The 14,724-nt window shown below is 39.7% G+C and overlaps 1 protein-coding gene across 3 annotated transcripts in view; it reads left to right on the top strand.

Annotated features, from left to right (window-relative positions):
- LOC139685587 (cytosolic carboxypeptidase 1-like) overlaps positions 1–14,450 on the top strand; it is a 230,970-nt gene extending 216,520 nt beyond the window's left edge. The window contains exons 17-21 of one of the 3 annotated variants that reach the window (XM_071582527.1): positions 1,205–1,369; positions 5,694–5,870; positions 12,211–12,341; positions 12,971–13,031; positions 13,516–14,450. In XM_071582527.1, the coding sequence (XP_071438628.1) occupies positions 1,205–1,369; positions 5,694–5,870; positions 12,211–12,341; positions 12,971–13,010 (513 nt within the window). In that variant the 3' untranslated portion in view covers positions 13,011–13,031; positions 13,516–14,450. Of the gene's footprint in view, positions 1–1,204; positions 1,370–5,693; positions 5,871–12,210; positions 12,342–12,970; positions 13,036–13,515 lie in introns of all 3 variants that reach the window. The other 2 variants (XM_071582529.1, XM_071582526.1) reach the window with 2 other exon arrangements.
- The last annotated feature ends 274 nt before the right edge of the window (positions 14,451–14,724 follow it).

Below are 14,724 nucleotides of genomic sequence, written 5' to 3'. Positions count from 1 at the left end.
CTGTAGCCTTGATCACCCATGGGTCAATGCATAAGTACTACGTACTGTAATCATACACTGTGTCACATGAGACTTGTTCATGTGAAATACCAATGCAAGTTGCAATTTCATTGTATTTATGATACAACATTTCTCAGTCTGGACATTCGTCCAACTATTTGAGGGGGGGGTGGGGGAGGCAGGACATGGGCAGCCAAGTGGATGAGCGCCAGAATTTGAGTGAGAGTTTTGTCCCACGTGGACTCTAAAATGGGCAATTTTATGCTTTAGTGGGTTATTTCCCCCCGCAGAGCGCATATGGCACATGGCTATGGCAGGTCACTCATTTGAAAGAGTTAAGCACATGTGTTTTCACGTCCAATAGATCATTTTTAGCGAATGATTCACAGTGCCATTGAATTTCAAGTATTAAGTGCTGCTCGTGATATTTGAAGCATCTCAGTGTACATGTCTATGCGATCATTTTGGGTACTTGCGTGTGCCTGAAGAATGTTTCCAATTTAGATGAGTGCATTCATTGAATTATCAGGGTGTCTCACTGGTGCTTTTGTTGCACCTGAAGGAGTGAACTGTGGTGCTTCTGATGCTCATGTACAGCATTCTCTGCAGTTGAAGTTTTAACAGCAGATCAGCAATTCAGCTCCTGTGAAGCCATGTGGGTGGAGGGGAAGCTTTGTGGCCATTCACAGTTCCCTGTTGCATTTTCAATCCACTGCCGTTTTTTAGTTGTTGGTGAATTCTAAAATAATTTTTTTCCACTTTCAGTGGCATGGCTTCTGGTTAATCATTAATTTTTTCAGTCATGGTACTATAAATATTAATTCAACTATCCTATTTTTGTATTTGTTCACAGTTTTCTCTTTGTGGTCATTCAAAATATCAATTCACAGTGAGTTCATGCCGAATTGTGAACGGCAGAAACATCACATCTTAATTTTTGCCATTACATCCATGTCAGTGATATTCATCAACCACCCGAATGTATTGGTTCCGTTCTATTTTCCATATCTGAATTAATCTTATGGAACAATGCCAATTTTTATCACAACTTTGCAGGGCGTCGATTCATCATGCATATTGTAACCATGTGGGTAGCATCAACTCTCGGCAGCAGCACCAGACGTCTCTGGTGGCGCCAGGGTGAGCACAGGTGGAGCTTGGTAGGCCTGGTCCTCATTCCTGCCCATTTCTTTGGTCATTGCAGGGTTTGGTGGAGTGTATGGTCCGTGACTTGAACATGACTCCATTCCTGTACTGTGACTTCCATGGCCACTCCCGGCGCAAGAATGTGTTTGTCTACGGCTGCTCACGGGAGCACAGCTGGGTCAAAGGTGACCGCTCCATGCCCGAGGACCCCGTGAACTTCCTGGTGAGGACGCAGGGGCCCAGGATGCACACCACCTTGGTTGCCCCCTTTGCGCTTGGTGCATTTTCATTCTCAGACTGTTTGGGATGGAAAAATGACCTCTGACTCGATTCTAATTGTCACTCAAGAGCCAGTGGATCACATCTCACCCGACTATTAACGCCTGTAGTCAGTCATTTCCCTTTGGACAGTACACAAAGTGGGTTTTCTCTCTGTTTAACATGCACGCAATCTCAGCACTATCCTCCTATGGGGGATATACTTTCATTCAGTACAGTATAGATGGTTCTAGTATTCCCTAATCTACATAATAGCCATGTATGGCAACGTGGTGTAGGATTATGATATTGAGTAATATTTTGGTGTGCCCGCATTTCCTAAACGGAGTGATGGATGCCTCCAGTATAATTGTGTAGGGGGGGAGCATTATTAAATATTCAGTGGTCACGAAACAAGGGAAATGGTACGGAATGATTGGTGTGGAATGGGTGAAAAGGGCAGAAATGAAAGTAGTGTTGGTGGTTGGTTGTGTTTTGTGGATGGAGGCGGTAAGTGTATTTCATGGGATGTGCATTTCGGTGTTTAATATTGCTATGGGGGAGTCTGAGGGGGATAGTGCGAAAGAGGTGGGAGAGAGAAACAACTGATTTTTTAGCCTCTTTAGATAACTCTTGGTGCGCGTCCTGTTGAATGAACTGGAGGATGCATGAGGGTTGCCCCGTCAAAAGGAGGAGAATCAATGTTTTCATCCCCTGATTCCATCCCTCATGCTTTGAGGTACATTACCTACTATGAATGGTAGATCAGAGGATTAGGATCGAGAGAGGAGAAAAATCATTTTTTCTCCCCTGTGCGTGATTTGAATGCGAGGAAGGGGAATTGGCGGCCACGTGTGAAGACCGTTCAGTTTGGTTTTGAATGCAGTTGAGGTGGCATTTGGGATCTTGGATGAGAGGGCAGAGAGGAGGGCATATTGCTACTAAGGGGATGATAGGTTCATGGGGAGGAGGTCGTCGTCTCTGGTATATGTGATGCCACAGCAGAAGTGGTGCCGGCAACGAGAAGCAGCAAGGAGCACGCAAGCGTGTACAAACAGGATGCAATTGTTTGTTTCTTAGAGTTCAAGGAGGTGTTTCATAGAGTGAATTTGGTAGAATTAATGAATGATTTACAAATTCTGATCATAATTTAGTGCTATTGAATTTTAGTGTGCGTGGGAAATGGAATGTAGAAGTATTAATCAGGATAATAAGTAAGGATTACCGAGAGGCAGAATAAAACTTTATGAGTGAGCACAGCAGGGCAGGCAAGGTTAATAAAAACAGATGTTTCAGGCGTGATATGGTGGAATATCATCATTAATTAAAAATTGGCAATTTTCCACAAAATAAAATTTAATGCGACCAGTTTCAATGTAATTACATCTTCATCAGGTGAGCAGACCTGATGATGATGTAGTTACATTGAAACTGGTTGCATTAAATTTTATTTTGTGGAAAATTGCCAATTTTTAATTTAATAAGATACAGTAAAGATGCCAGGAAAGAGATATTGAAAGCCATAAACGAAACTCTAGGAATAGTTAATAGGAAAAGGGAGAGGTAACTGTGAGGCGATTGGGAAGATGGATGAGTGAAGGGAAGAGAAGAATGTAAATAGAGAATTATGGAGAAGAAATAACAAAGTGATGATATATAAACTGAAAGAGTATACTTATAAAGTGAAAGTAGTTAGGTGGAAGAGGCAGTGCATAGACATAGAAAGTTTACAGTGGAAGGGTGAAATTGTTTTGCTTTACAGAATGGTATCAGTAAATTAGAAGAGTCCTGCCTTGCACACTTTGAAAGATGTGTCAGGAAAGTCATTCATGTTAACTGGGAGAGTTTTAAGTGAGATGAATAGGATGTGTGGAGGATTGATATGATAATATATTAGGCCAGCAAGCTTAGACATAGAATGAGGATATGATGTAAATAGCTTAGTTCTAGGCTTACTTGACCACAAAGTGGCAGGAGGATAAAGGGAAATGAAATGGAATGAGGCCGGGGAGGGTAGAGCAAAATCCCATGGAACTACTGAATGGTTTAGAAAAATGTGGGAGGAAGACTTTCTATGGACTAATTTGTGGCATCTACGAAGCAATATGTAAGGCGTATGAAACAATAAACTTAATTTTTCACACAGCTAAAGTGGTTCTCACAAAACACTCCAACGCTCAGTGGCTTCTCAAAACACCCCGTTGTTGGAGGCAGACGTTGAAGACTGGAAGGGAGGGGTTCTCCGAATGGACCGTCTTCCGTCTTGGCAGATGTTTCCTCCCCTTTCTCCGTATCAAGTTCCAACTGCTATTGCTATTGAGTCTTGTTTCTTCTTCAGGCTGTCGGCTGGAACTTTTTAAATTTGATTTTTGAATTATTTGGACGGCTTCTTTAATTGCTGCATTCTTGTGCTCTGAATTGGAATCAGATGGCTGAACTATAGCGGCATCCAGATGCCCATCGGGCGACTAAAGTGAGCGGTCATCAATGGCCTGAGGACGACTGCCCCCAATGGAAGGGCGATGTTTGACACATGTGCTAAAAGGGATTATTAAGGATGTGTTGGGTGTGTGTGGATTCAATAAAGGGTCATCAGTATGCAAGATGAATAAACCATTCACGACTTGCATCACTGGCAATGTGCGCATGTCTCACAAAGCAACTCGCCTTAATTTTTCAAGCTGTTTGCAGGAATGAACTGACTTTGTTTTTGATGATGAATTGTAAGGCATTTTTTCATCACAACCGTTTTTGCTGAACTCCCCTTTGAGGTGAGCTGAGGACGCCAGACAAAAATAATGGAAAGAAGGAAAGTCATGAATTTCCCTGTACATCACTATCAATGAATCACAACCAAAAAAATTTCAAACATTTATTGATTTCTCAAATCGGAAAACATGGCCTCAAAAATTTTATACTATACACTTTATTTTGTTGCGTACAATACCAAAAAATGATTGAAATCAAGAAGGTGACACTTCCAAAGTTTTAATGATTAAAACTTAAACTAAGTTTGGCATTAAATATAGATTGAAGAAGAGCCATTGTTCATGTAATTATGCTGATTCCTCCCGCATATACATGGGAAAAAATAAGTCTGCACTGAAAAGACTCCAAGTATTTCATAAAATCCAGTTTCCATTATTATGTAATTGTCGACTTGTTATATCAATTGTCAAAGTCTGATGCAAAGGTCAAAGTGCTATTCACGGACTGATGCAAAATAAATAAGTAATGCGAAATGAATAAAATAAAATATTCAATTGTTCCCGGCTCAACCTTGTGGAAATTCATTTTAATAAAATTAAGAATGCAAAGTAACTTTCCACTGTCCTTTATTAGCGTACGACCGGTTTCAACGCTCAAGCGTCATCATCAGGTACAAATTAAATCAGTCGCAGTTCACTTATATACCAATCATGAGGGAGAGGAGGGGTGGGTGAGAGAGGGGGGGGAGAGAAGGAGGTGAAAGAAAATGGAGTTGCGATTGGCGTTGATGGGGAGGGGGAAGAGGGGTGTTCAATAGAATTGGGGATTCAATAGAATACATCTCCCCAATCCTGGAAGTATCCCTTACCCTCACAGATAGACCCAACAAAACCCTCCCACCCCACCCCACCCTAAACCAACCAAGCACCTGTCCTGACACTTAGCACCCCTCTCCCCCCTCCCCATCAACGCCAATCGCAACTCCATTTTCTCTCGCCTCCTTCTCTCCCCCTCTCTCACCCACCCCTCCTCTCCCTCACGATTGGTATATAAGTGAACTGCGACTGATTTACTTTGTACATGATGATGACGCTTCAGCGTTGAAACCGGTCGTACGCAAATAAAGGACAGTGGAAAGATACTTTGTATTCTTAATTTTATTAAAATAAAATATTCGTACGAATGAGCTAAATTAAATGTGTGGCACTTTAAAAGTGCAAGTATATGAAAATTTAACTTTTAAATGTTCCAAGGGTTATGTGTTAAAAAAATATTACTGCCCATAATTAAATTTAGCATTTTGTTTTGACTGAAAAGGAGCATCAAGTAAGCATCTAGCATTGATTCTTTTCTGGGATATGAGGGAATGAAAATTCAGTGTTTTTAATTGCAGCCATTTTGAAAAACGGCTGGTATTCGGCTGTTTTTCAATTTTCTCAAAAGTCCTCCAATTTAAATTTTTGTCAAATAGACTTGAATGTCTTGCGATTGTCTTGCAAATCCAAGACATGATGAAATAAACGTATGGACGAATGAATAAATTTTGAATTGAACAGCGGCTTTCAATCCCACGTGTGTAGATGCTTCCACACCTGATGGACCGCTTCAATCCTGCATTCTCACTCTCCAATTGCAACTTCACGGTGGAGAAGACAAGGGAGAGCACGGCAAGGGTCACATTCTGGAGGGAGTTCGGCATCAAGCGCAGCTACACCATGGAAAGCACCTACTGCGGCATGGACCAAGGTGCCCTCAATGTAAGTGGCCTCCTCTGATGGTTGGTTCATGGTCGGAAGGAATGAGTTTAAGACTTAAGTTTCTCTTGGACAGGTCTTACACCAGTGGGGTAAAAAGAGTGCGGTTACAAATCAATGTAAGTTAGTTCCCTCCATGATCTCCATGCTATGGAGAAGCAACAGCTGAAAGAATCAGCTTGGATTTTGAGAAAATGCCAGCATAAGGAAAGTGTTCTTGGCAATTCCCTAGATGCACCGTTTTGCAACCAATAGAGATCGGGAATATTTTTATTTATTTATTTACACAATTACGTTGCAATTAGGCAAATTTCCTGGTGGCAACGGTCAGGTTAGGTCAAAGATAACTACTAACAACGAAAATTACATACGAACACATAAAAACAGATAAGAGACAAAATATTCTTACATACAATGACACTTCCACATCACATACAAACAAACTTCCACACCACATACAAAATGCCGTCCACATCACATACAAACAATATTTTCAAAACTACAGTGAAGTTTATTACCCAGTGGCTGCTTTAAAATTCAACTTAAAACTTCTAAAATTGGATGGAAAGGGGTCAAACAAACCTCCAGGCAGCTGGTTCCAATCAATTATGGTACTATTTAAAAAAGAGTATTTTTTCTTATTGGTTTTTTGAGTCCTTATTTTTATTTTGTGGCTATGGTCGTTTTTTCCCTTAAAGTTAGGCTTTTCTATCCCTTGCCATAAATCTTCCCACGCTTCGTCCTTTTTAACTATCCTATATCCTATATCACCCCAAGAGTTGGCTTGGCCTTCAACTAGGACTTGAACCTGTGTGCCATGCATTGGGCGTTTTGTATATTTATTATGATGAGTGATGAAATGAATCAACAGGGGCCAATACGGCTAATTTTATATTGAGTTTAAAATGCCATGTTCAACTCATGATAAAAATCATAGTTACCAGCTTGCCATCCACCTGAGTTCTGAAACCAATGGACACCACAAACCTCAAAGCTGTCAATCATCTGTGTGTTTTCTTTGTTTGATTTGGGAGAGTTTTCAAATGACAGCAAATTTCTCTCATTTGAAGTTTTGCGTGGGGGCTCTTGGAGTTTATGGGTTGAATTCTTATTTGGGCAACTTGGAAACATGAGGTAATGGGCCTCATGCTTGAGGTGTTGGCATGCGGGACAATTGTAGGCCTGGGAGACGGCCTCACATCATGGTCGCTAAAGTCAGATTGGTGATCCACAAGTTGGCTGTCACTTGAAATGGCAAAAATGTTAATAATTAATTCTCTTGTTAAAGTGAACTCTTTTCTCTCCTGATTAAATGAGCACTGTCTCCAGTCAAAAATTCTAGGGGGTCTCCCGAAAATCCCTGCACAGGAAACTGAAAAGAGGGAAATTTGGATAACAAAAGCTATCATGCATGTGTTTTTTGTGGGGATTGGTGTCAAGAGGCAAACAAGTCAGGGGTGGGGTAGTCAAGAGGGAGAGACAGGGGGAGGGGGGAAGGCAAGGAATTGTGTGGAAGGGGAAGGAGCAGAAGCGACAGGGCTTGAAGTATGAACCGGGTGGATGCACTAAACATATCAGATTGGCAAATGCAAAGATAAAACTTAATGTTGAGAACTGTGATAAAATTCTAGTCTTTCATAGCAATAGGGATCTTGGCTGTCTCGTTAAATAAAATTTTGGCTGTCTCAGTAATATGTTGTTGCTCTGTTGACATCATGAGAGGAAAAGTATTTTGCAAAGATTCAGGACATTTGAACTAATTAAGGTATTAATAATACATTTTATTTGCCCAAACATTGTGCTGCCAAAATGCCAGGTGGATGGTGAATGAATGCTTGATTAACAAATTATTGGTCTCCTTCAAAGTAGTCTACTTCCCAACTTATACAAGGTCTGTTAAAAAAGTATCATGGCTTTTGTGTTTTTTCAAAAATTATTTATTTATTCATGAATATCTATTTTGTCCCCTTCAAAGTAATCCCCATTCGATATTATAGACACGTGCCAACGTTTTTTCCAATCCTCGAAGCACTTCAAAAAATCACTTTTTGTGATCCTGTTCAACTCCTCCTTCGATGCAGTCAGTTTATCTCATCACTCGTAGCATAGCGTCGTCCGTTCAGGGGCCTCTTCAGTTTTGGGAACAAGAAAATGTCACTGGGGGCCAGATCTACGCAATACAGTGGCTGCGGCATAATTAGCGCGTTGTTTTCGGCCAAATATTTGTGCACAAGTAACGATGTGTGAGCAGGGGCATTGTCATGGTGCAAAAGACAATTTTTGTTCTTCTAGAAATAAGGGCGTTTGTGGAGGATTGCTATGTGCAAATTGCTCATAACTTTCAGGTAATATTCCTTATTTACCATTCTACCCTGCGGCAAGAACTCATTATGTCCCATGCCCCTGCAATCGAAGTTAACTGTAATCAAAACTTTCACATCCAACCAAACTTGGCGAGCTTCTTTTGGTTTTGGCTTGTGCTGCAGCTTCCATTGGGATGATTCAGCTTTAGTTTCCTTGTCATAACCATACACCCATCATTCGTCACCAGTCATGACCCTCTGGAGCACATTTAGGCCATTATTACAGACAGAATCCAAAACCTTAGTACCAATGTTACAGCGTTACTGTTATTAGTCGAAATTGAGCAATTTTGGTACGAATTTGGCGGCGACCCATGTCATGCCCAAAGCATTTGTAAAAATCGATCTGTTTAGGCCCTCAGCAACTTCTCTAAAAGTGATTCGATGATTGGCCAATACTATTTTCTTCACTTCATCAATGTTTTCATCTGTGGTCGATGTGCTCGGGCGTCTGGCACGCTCTTCCTCGTTCACATCTCCTCGGCCCTCTGAGGACATTTTGTACCACCTATAAACGTTGTTTCGGTCCAAGGTAGCTTCTCCATATGCCACAGTCAACATTCGGAATGCGTCCACACCCTCAATTTCATTTTTCACACAAAATTTGATACAGATTCTTTGATCCATTTTTTGGAACAGGCAACAATTGAAGACACGCCAAAACACGTCCAAGTCGAACATGGCCGAACTTTTTGGCATAAGTGAGAGACATAAGTACCAACATAGCACCGCAAAAAATCAAAAATTAATTATATGCTATCCGCAAAAATTCAAAATTCGCGACACTTTTTGAACAGACTTTGTTTGTGATATAAGGCACGTCAAAGTGGAGTAAACTGCACGCAGGCGTAATTGAAATGCACAATGTGGTACTAACAATCGCATTAAATGTAGCACAAATATACACGCATTGAATGTAACATGCACACAATGCTATCTATTAAAAATCATGGAGTATTAATATAAAATAGACAAACAGCATTGCAATAAACTAAAAGTATGGACTAAAAGTTCTGGAATATTGTTGAGATATTCATCAATGGAGTGGAACATGTTATATGGTAGATATCTTTTTAATTTATGTTTGAAAGCAGTAGTTCCCGTTCTATCCTTTATAATTTTGGGTAATTTGTTTTATAATCTGATGCCCATTCCCTTGAGGCTCTAATTTTAATGCATTAGTTCTAATATTGCTGTACTTGATGTTTTGCCTTCCCCTTTTGCAATTATGATGATAGTCAGAGTTAAAGGAATACTTGGGGATGTTGTTTTTTATGTACAGAATGAAAAACATAATGTAAATGCACGGGATTGTCGGCAAATTTAATTACGGGAATATATAGTATGCCTTGATGGTGCATTATGAGGTACCTCAGAGATTATTCTGGTGGCTTTCTTTTGAATTTTAAACATGGTTAGAGAAATGGCTGCTGAGCCCCAAAATATTATACTATAGGTTATATTTGAATACATTTCCCCATGGTATGAATTGATTAGTACTGCTTTGCTTGCAGTCTCATGCAGGTGTCTTAATAAATAGCAAGTGGAACTTAGCTTATGCTGTAGGGCTTTTAAATGCGTATCCCAACAAATATTTGCAAAGAAACACCTAAAAATATACATTCCATCACTTGCTTATTGGATTGGTCATTAATTTTCACCTGCAGACTATCTGTGAAATTCTTATTACATGAAAAGTACACCATTTGACTTATATTTACATTTAAATTTATATAGTTATGTGTACACCACTTGTTTATTGCGAGTGCAGCAGGCCTTGATTTTCCGTGAGGCTCGGAGGAGTGTGTGTTGATAGTATAACATTTGTGTCGTCAGCATACAAGACTGGTGCTATTCCTTCATAATCATGTAAGCAGTTTGGTAGGTCATTTACATATTCTAGAAAATGAAGAGTGACCCCAGGGTTGAACCTTGTTGCTTACCTTTGGAAACTTGGCATACTTCGAATGAATATCTTAACCCACACACTGACAATACTACTGCCTGAGAGTACGATTGTGGATGTAGGATTTCATTTAATTTAGAGGAATACCTTTAATTCCAAATCTATTGAGTTTAATTAGAAGTCTATTATGGTTTACATAATCCAAAGCCTTTGACAAATCAAAATCAGTCCAAGAGTTTTGGGTTTAGCATCTTATGAGTTAAGTATGCTGTGGATTTCCTTGATGTATGGCAATCGCAGTAGATCTTTCCGATCTAAATCCATGCTGAAAATTGGAAAGTAAGACATTTTTTTCCAGAAAAGACACTATTTGTATGCATATAGCCTTCTCAAATATTTTGGCAAACATATTTTTGATGGCTATCGTTCTTTAGTTTTTTAAATCATTAACACAGCCGTGGTGTTTGTGTGTGGGCACTACTTTTGATTCTTTTAATTGGGATTCAGCAATAGTATTTACTTGAATAAAGTGTAATTGATGGTTTCCAGAATAACTTAATGGAATCGATTGATATTGGAGATGAAAAATAGCAGCTTTGTGATTCCACTGAAAATTTATTACGAGACGACCTGGGTTTTGGCATTCAACGTCATCTTCGGGTGACTCTTCTTGGACCAAACTGATGAGCAATGGTGGTAGGTGATGCAGTGGAATCTTCCTTGGAAATAGATTTCATTTCCTTTCCGAGGGCTTCCAACTTCCGATCAATGGTAGCCTTCTTTTCAAAAGCAATCTCATTACTTTTTTGTTGAACCACATCATCCAAAAACAGCCACGCCATCCGATGCAGTTTGCGAGTTAGTTTTATGTACTGTAGTAATAGGTAATGGGATATGGCATCCCTTTTGACATACCAATTGTGTAGTTGTCTCCTGAGCCAAGCTTTCTCGGCGACCTTGACAGCGAAGGTGGCTGCTGATGACCAGGTTTCCTTCCACTGAAGGTTGATATAACCTGACCGTAAGATGTCTTTGAACGTCAAAACCCGGGTCGTCTCATTATAAATTTTCAGTGGAATTACTGAGTTACTATTTTTCATTTCCAATTGAATAAAGTACATACTATTGATGATGATGAGTAATACACAATATCCTGCATAAACAGTGAAGTACACTCTAACCATTAAAAAAATATTTAATGGAGGAAAATCCAACCTGATGATGGCATGTGATAAACCTGGAAATAAAACAGCATGAAATGGAACAGAATAAGGATTTTATAACGAGCTGAAATGTTATCTGTTACTTTTCTCATGGAAATTGTGGGTCATTTCTGTTGTTATAATTATCACAATGGCCAGGTTTCATGATGTTACTGTCAAGATACTACAATTTGAAGAGCCCTGCTATGCGTGAACCTCTTTAAAATGTCTGCCCATGTCTCCCTGTGAGAGAGCCCTTCTCATCCATGTCCGTCTTCAACTGTCTCGATCCAATTTCTATTCCTTTATTTCATTTCACCAAACTGTTTCCTGCGATTAACCTCTGGTACATGGGACTACATGTGAGTTGTTCCTTTATCCTGTATTGCACTCTGTACCAGAGTTATCATCGATCTTTTGTTCTCACCCTTGCTCAAGTTTCTTGTTGCCTATTGCCTGATCTTTTAAGAGGCATTTTTCTAAACTCAATAATTTTTTTAATGCCCCCATTACTTTGACCATCTTCATCCAAAACACTTGCAAGAAAGGTTAACTCTTATCCATGGTCTACCAAATGACTGCTGAATTTAGTGTTTAACTTAGCCATGCCATTTCTTGAGGCACTGATACCATTGCTTAATTTATCTTTACCCTCATGCCACTGGCAATGTACTTTGTCAATACCTACTACATCTCCCGCGGTTTCTTTGGAATTTAGTATTTCATTCACATCTTATAAATGGCGTTCAGCTTTGTAAGAACTGTAAATCTTGTCTCGAGTGGGCAGCTGATTTTGTTGTGCCTGATAGGGCGTAGTTAATGTCTAGACGAGTGCATAGATGACAATGGAGAGGGTGGGCGTTTGGTTGCAGGGCTACCACATCAACACGGCCCACTTGAAGGAAGTGGGAGTGAGCTTCTGTGAGGCCTTGCTGTGCATCAGCGATGAGAATGGCTGGAGGATGGCATTGATGCTGGATCACTCGGAGGCCAACCCACTGAGGTTTGTATTCTTGCTTGCTTCGAGTGCCCATTAGTTGGGACTTTTGTCTAGTTTGCATTAATGAATTACAGTTATGAACATATTTCAAATGACTTTCCTCTAGGAAAACGATTCATAATGTACTTTTTGAACAGTATATAATTGTTTTAAACTAGTGGTTTTAACTGGGTAGCCTGTGTGTTTAATGCAGAAAAGGATGTCTGGCTCACAGTTTCTATACGTGTTTTAAATGAAGAGTGAGAAGTGAATATTACTTGCTGGGAAATTCTTCCCATTGTCCTCACTCACTGCAGCTACCATAGGCAGCTGCAGAGGACATTGTGGCTCATGTGAATTAGTTCTTGGCTCACCATTGAGTCACGTGACATAGTTAAGGGGTGGAAGTATGCTTGAAGCACAACTCTCTCTTCTGAAGCACCGACAACTTCTTCCGTGGGAATATATAATGCTGTAATGATCTGGAACCAATGGTGCAACCTCCCCCCGATGATCCACCCTTCCTTTGCTCACCACCCACCCCACTCCCCCCCTCTTCCCAGCCTCCCCTTTTCCACCTTGTTCTCCCACGCGTCTCTGCGCATGGGTCTTTGTGGTCCAACACATGCTTCATTCATTTCCCCCCTCTCCAGGTTGGTTGATGACGTCACCAAAAGCTTATGTCCTGCTTAGTTCCATCACACTCAAGGACAGGCAAGTAATGTCATTTTCCCTAGTGTGCAGTTTGATTTGCGAATCTTGCAGTATTGCTGTTCAAGTTGTGATATTTGATGAGGAGAGCTTAATAACGGAATGAGAGCATGCTTTAGCTATCAGTAACAGTCACCTTATATTGTGCACCATAGCTAAATCACTTCTCAGCTTTGTGGTGCTGTTTTTTTAGAGCATTTTCATTTATGTAACTTTTTTTTCCTTAGTAGAAATACATTTCTTAAAGACTTAACATGTTGATTTAAGTGCATATTGGAAAGTTCTGTGAATGCTGACGATTGGCATAATTTTATTCAGAGTGATCTATTGAAGCTGCTTTGAGTTTTGAGATGATGTTTTTTCTGATATCATAACACATACTTGGGTCTCTTGTTGCATCCTTACCCTTACTAATCTTCGAGTTTTTTACAAAACGTTCTCTCTCTCTCTCTCTCTCTTCTCTCATGGCGCACTTTACTTCTTTCAGTCTGCTGGAAATCCCCATCCAAGGCGAATCCAAGGATCCACCATTGAGCTCTGATACTTCCGACGAGGAATTCTGAACTTTGAAGGACATCATTGCTATCTGAAGTTGGATTTTGTTTTCATTTTATCTCCATTTATCTAAACTTTGTTGAATTTATGTTGACAAATTATTACGTGAATGTTTTCTTTCCCAGTGACAGTCATTGCTCTTTAAACATAAACTGTGAGAATGCAAATATTTCAAAATCGGTACCAATCCCATTGATTTACTGTTCTTTACTTGTTCCATCAATGCTTGTGCTTTTATAAAATTTGGTCTTCTTGTGGTTCTGGTGGCTCAATGGCTATTGTTCTTGTTTCCCTCTCAAATCTCTTTGAATCGCAAATCTCATTCGCAGTAATGGAATTTGCATTAAATATCATTCCACTTCTTTTCCTAAGGATAGACTCTGTGTGTTTCATAATTCTAGAAGAGAATGTACACTGTGTATAGGTTAGGATTTTTATCCATTAGTCTCGGAAAAATTGTTGATGGCTCATCATGGCAAAGTATGACGATGTTTGGCGTATTTCTTGTGTGCCTAGAATCTTTTCGGGCAAAATTAATAGAGTTTCTCTGTCCATTGTTTTGTATGGATATCTTGTGAAAGTCAGTCCCCATACCTACCTCAGCCTTTACAGTGAAACTTAACCTCTGTCATCACTAATACTTTTTATTGGTTGCTTCAAACTCTGGAAGCAAAGTGTGTATGGACCTGGATTTCACTCTGGGGAAGCAAGTGAATGTGGTTTACTCAATGGTTCCCTCTTGCTCTCCCTTGTTAAGTCTTTGGTTATCTGCCCATTGTGTAGAAATTACTTGTGAGAAAAAACTCAACCACTGTATATGCATGTAAATGTTTGTAATTTCTGAAATATGTGGACAGCAGTTTATGAGATGAGATTATAACCATTTTAACACATCATACAAATCCCAGGTAATTTTAAAAAAATTGATATTTAATTTTTTTGGGCCATTACATTGGAGATACCCTTGTGATAAAGTCTCAATATAATCCTAGTTGGGGTCATGTCCTTACGCTCAGGGCTCATAAATTCATTGGAAAAATATGCAGTGTCAACTTAAGTACGGATTGAGCTCAAAAAAAATGAAGATTTTTCAAATTTGATTATCATGCATGGAAATTGGCAAAAAATTCGTTATCACAGA

This window comes from Hetaerina americana, unplaced genomic scaffold (genome assembly GCF_022747635.1).
Source record: "Hetaerina americana unplaced genomic scaffold, ioHetAmer1.1.p SCAF_118, whole genome shotgun sequence".
Taxonomy (NCBI): Eukaryota; Metazoa; Arthropoda; class Insecta; order Odonata; family Calopterygidae; genus Hetaerina; species Hetaerina americana.
The sequence above is the reverse complement of the archived record's forward strand: the minus strand, read 5'-3'. Positions and strand labels throughout refer to the sequence as shown.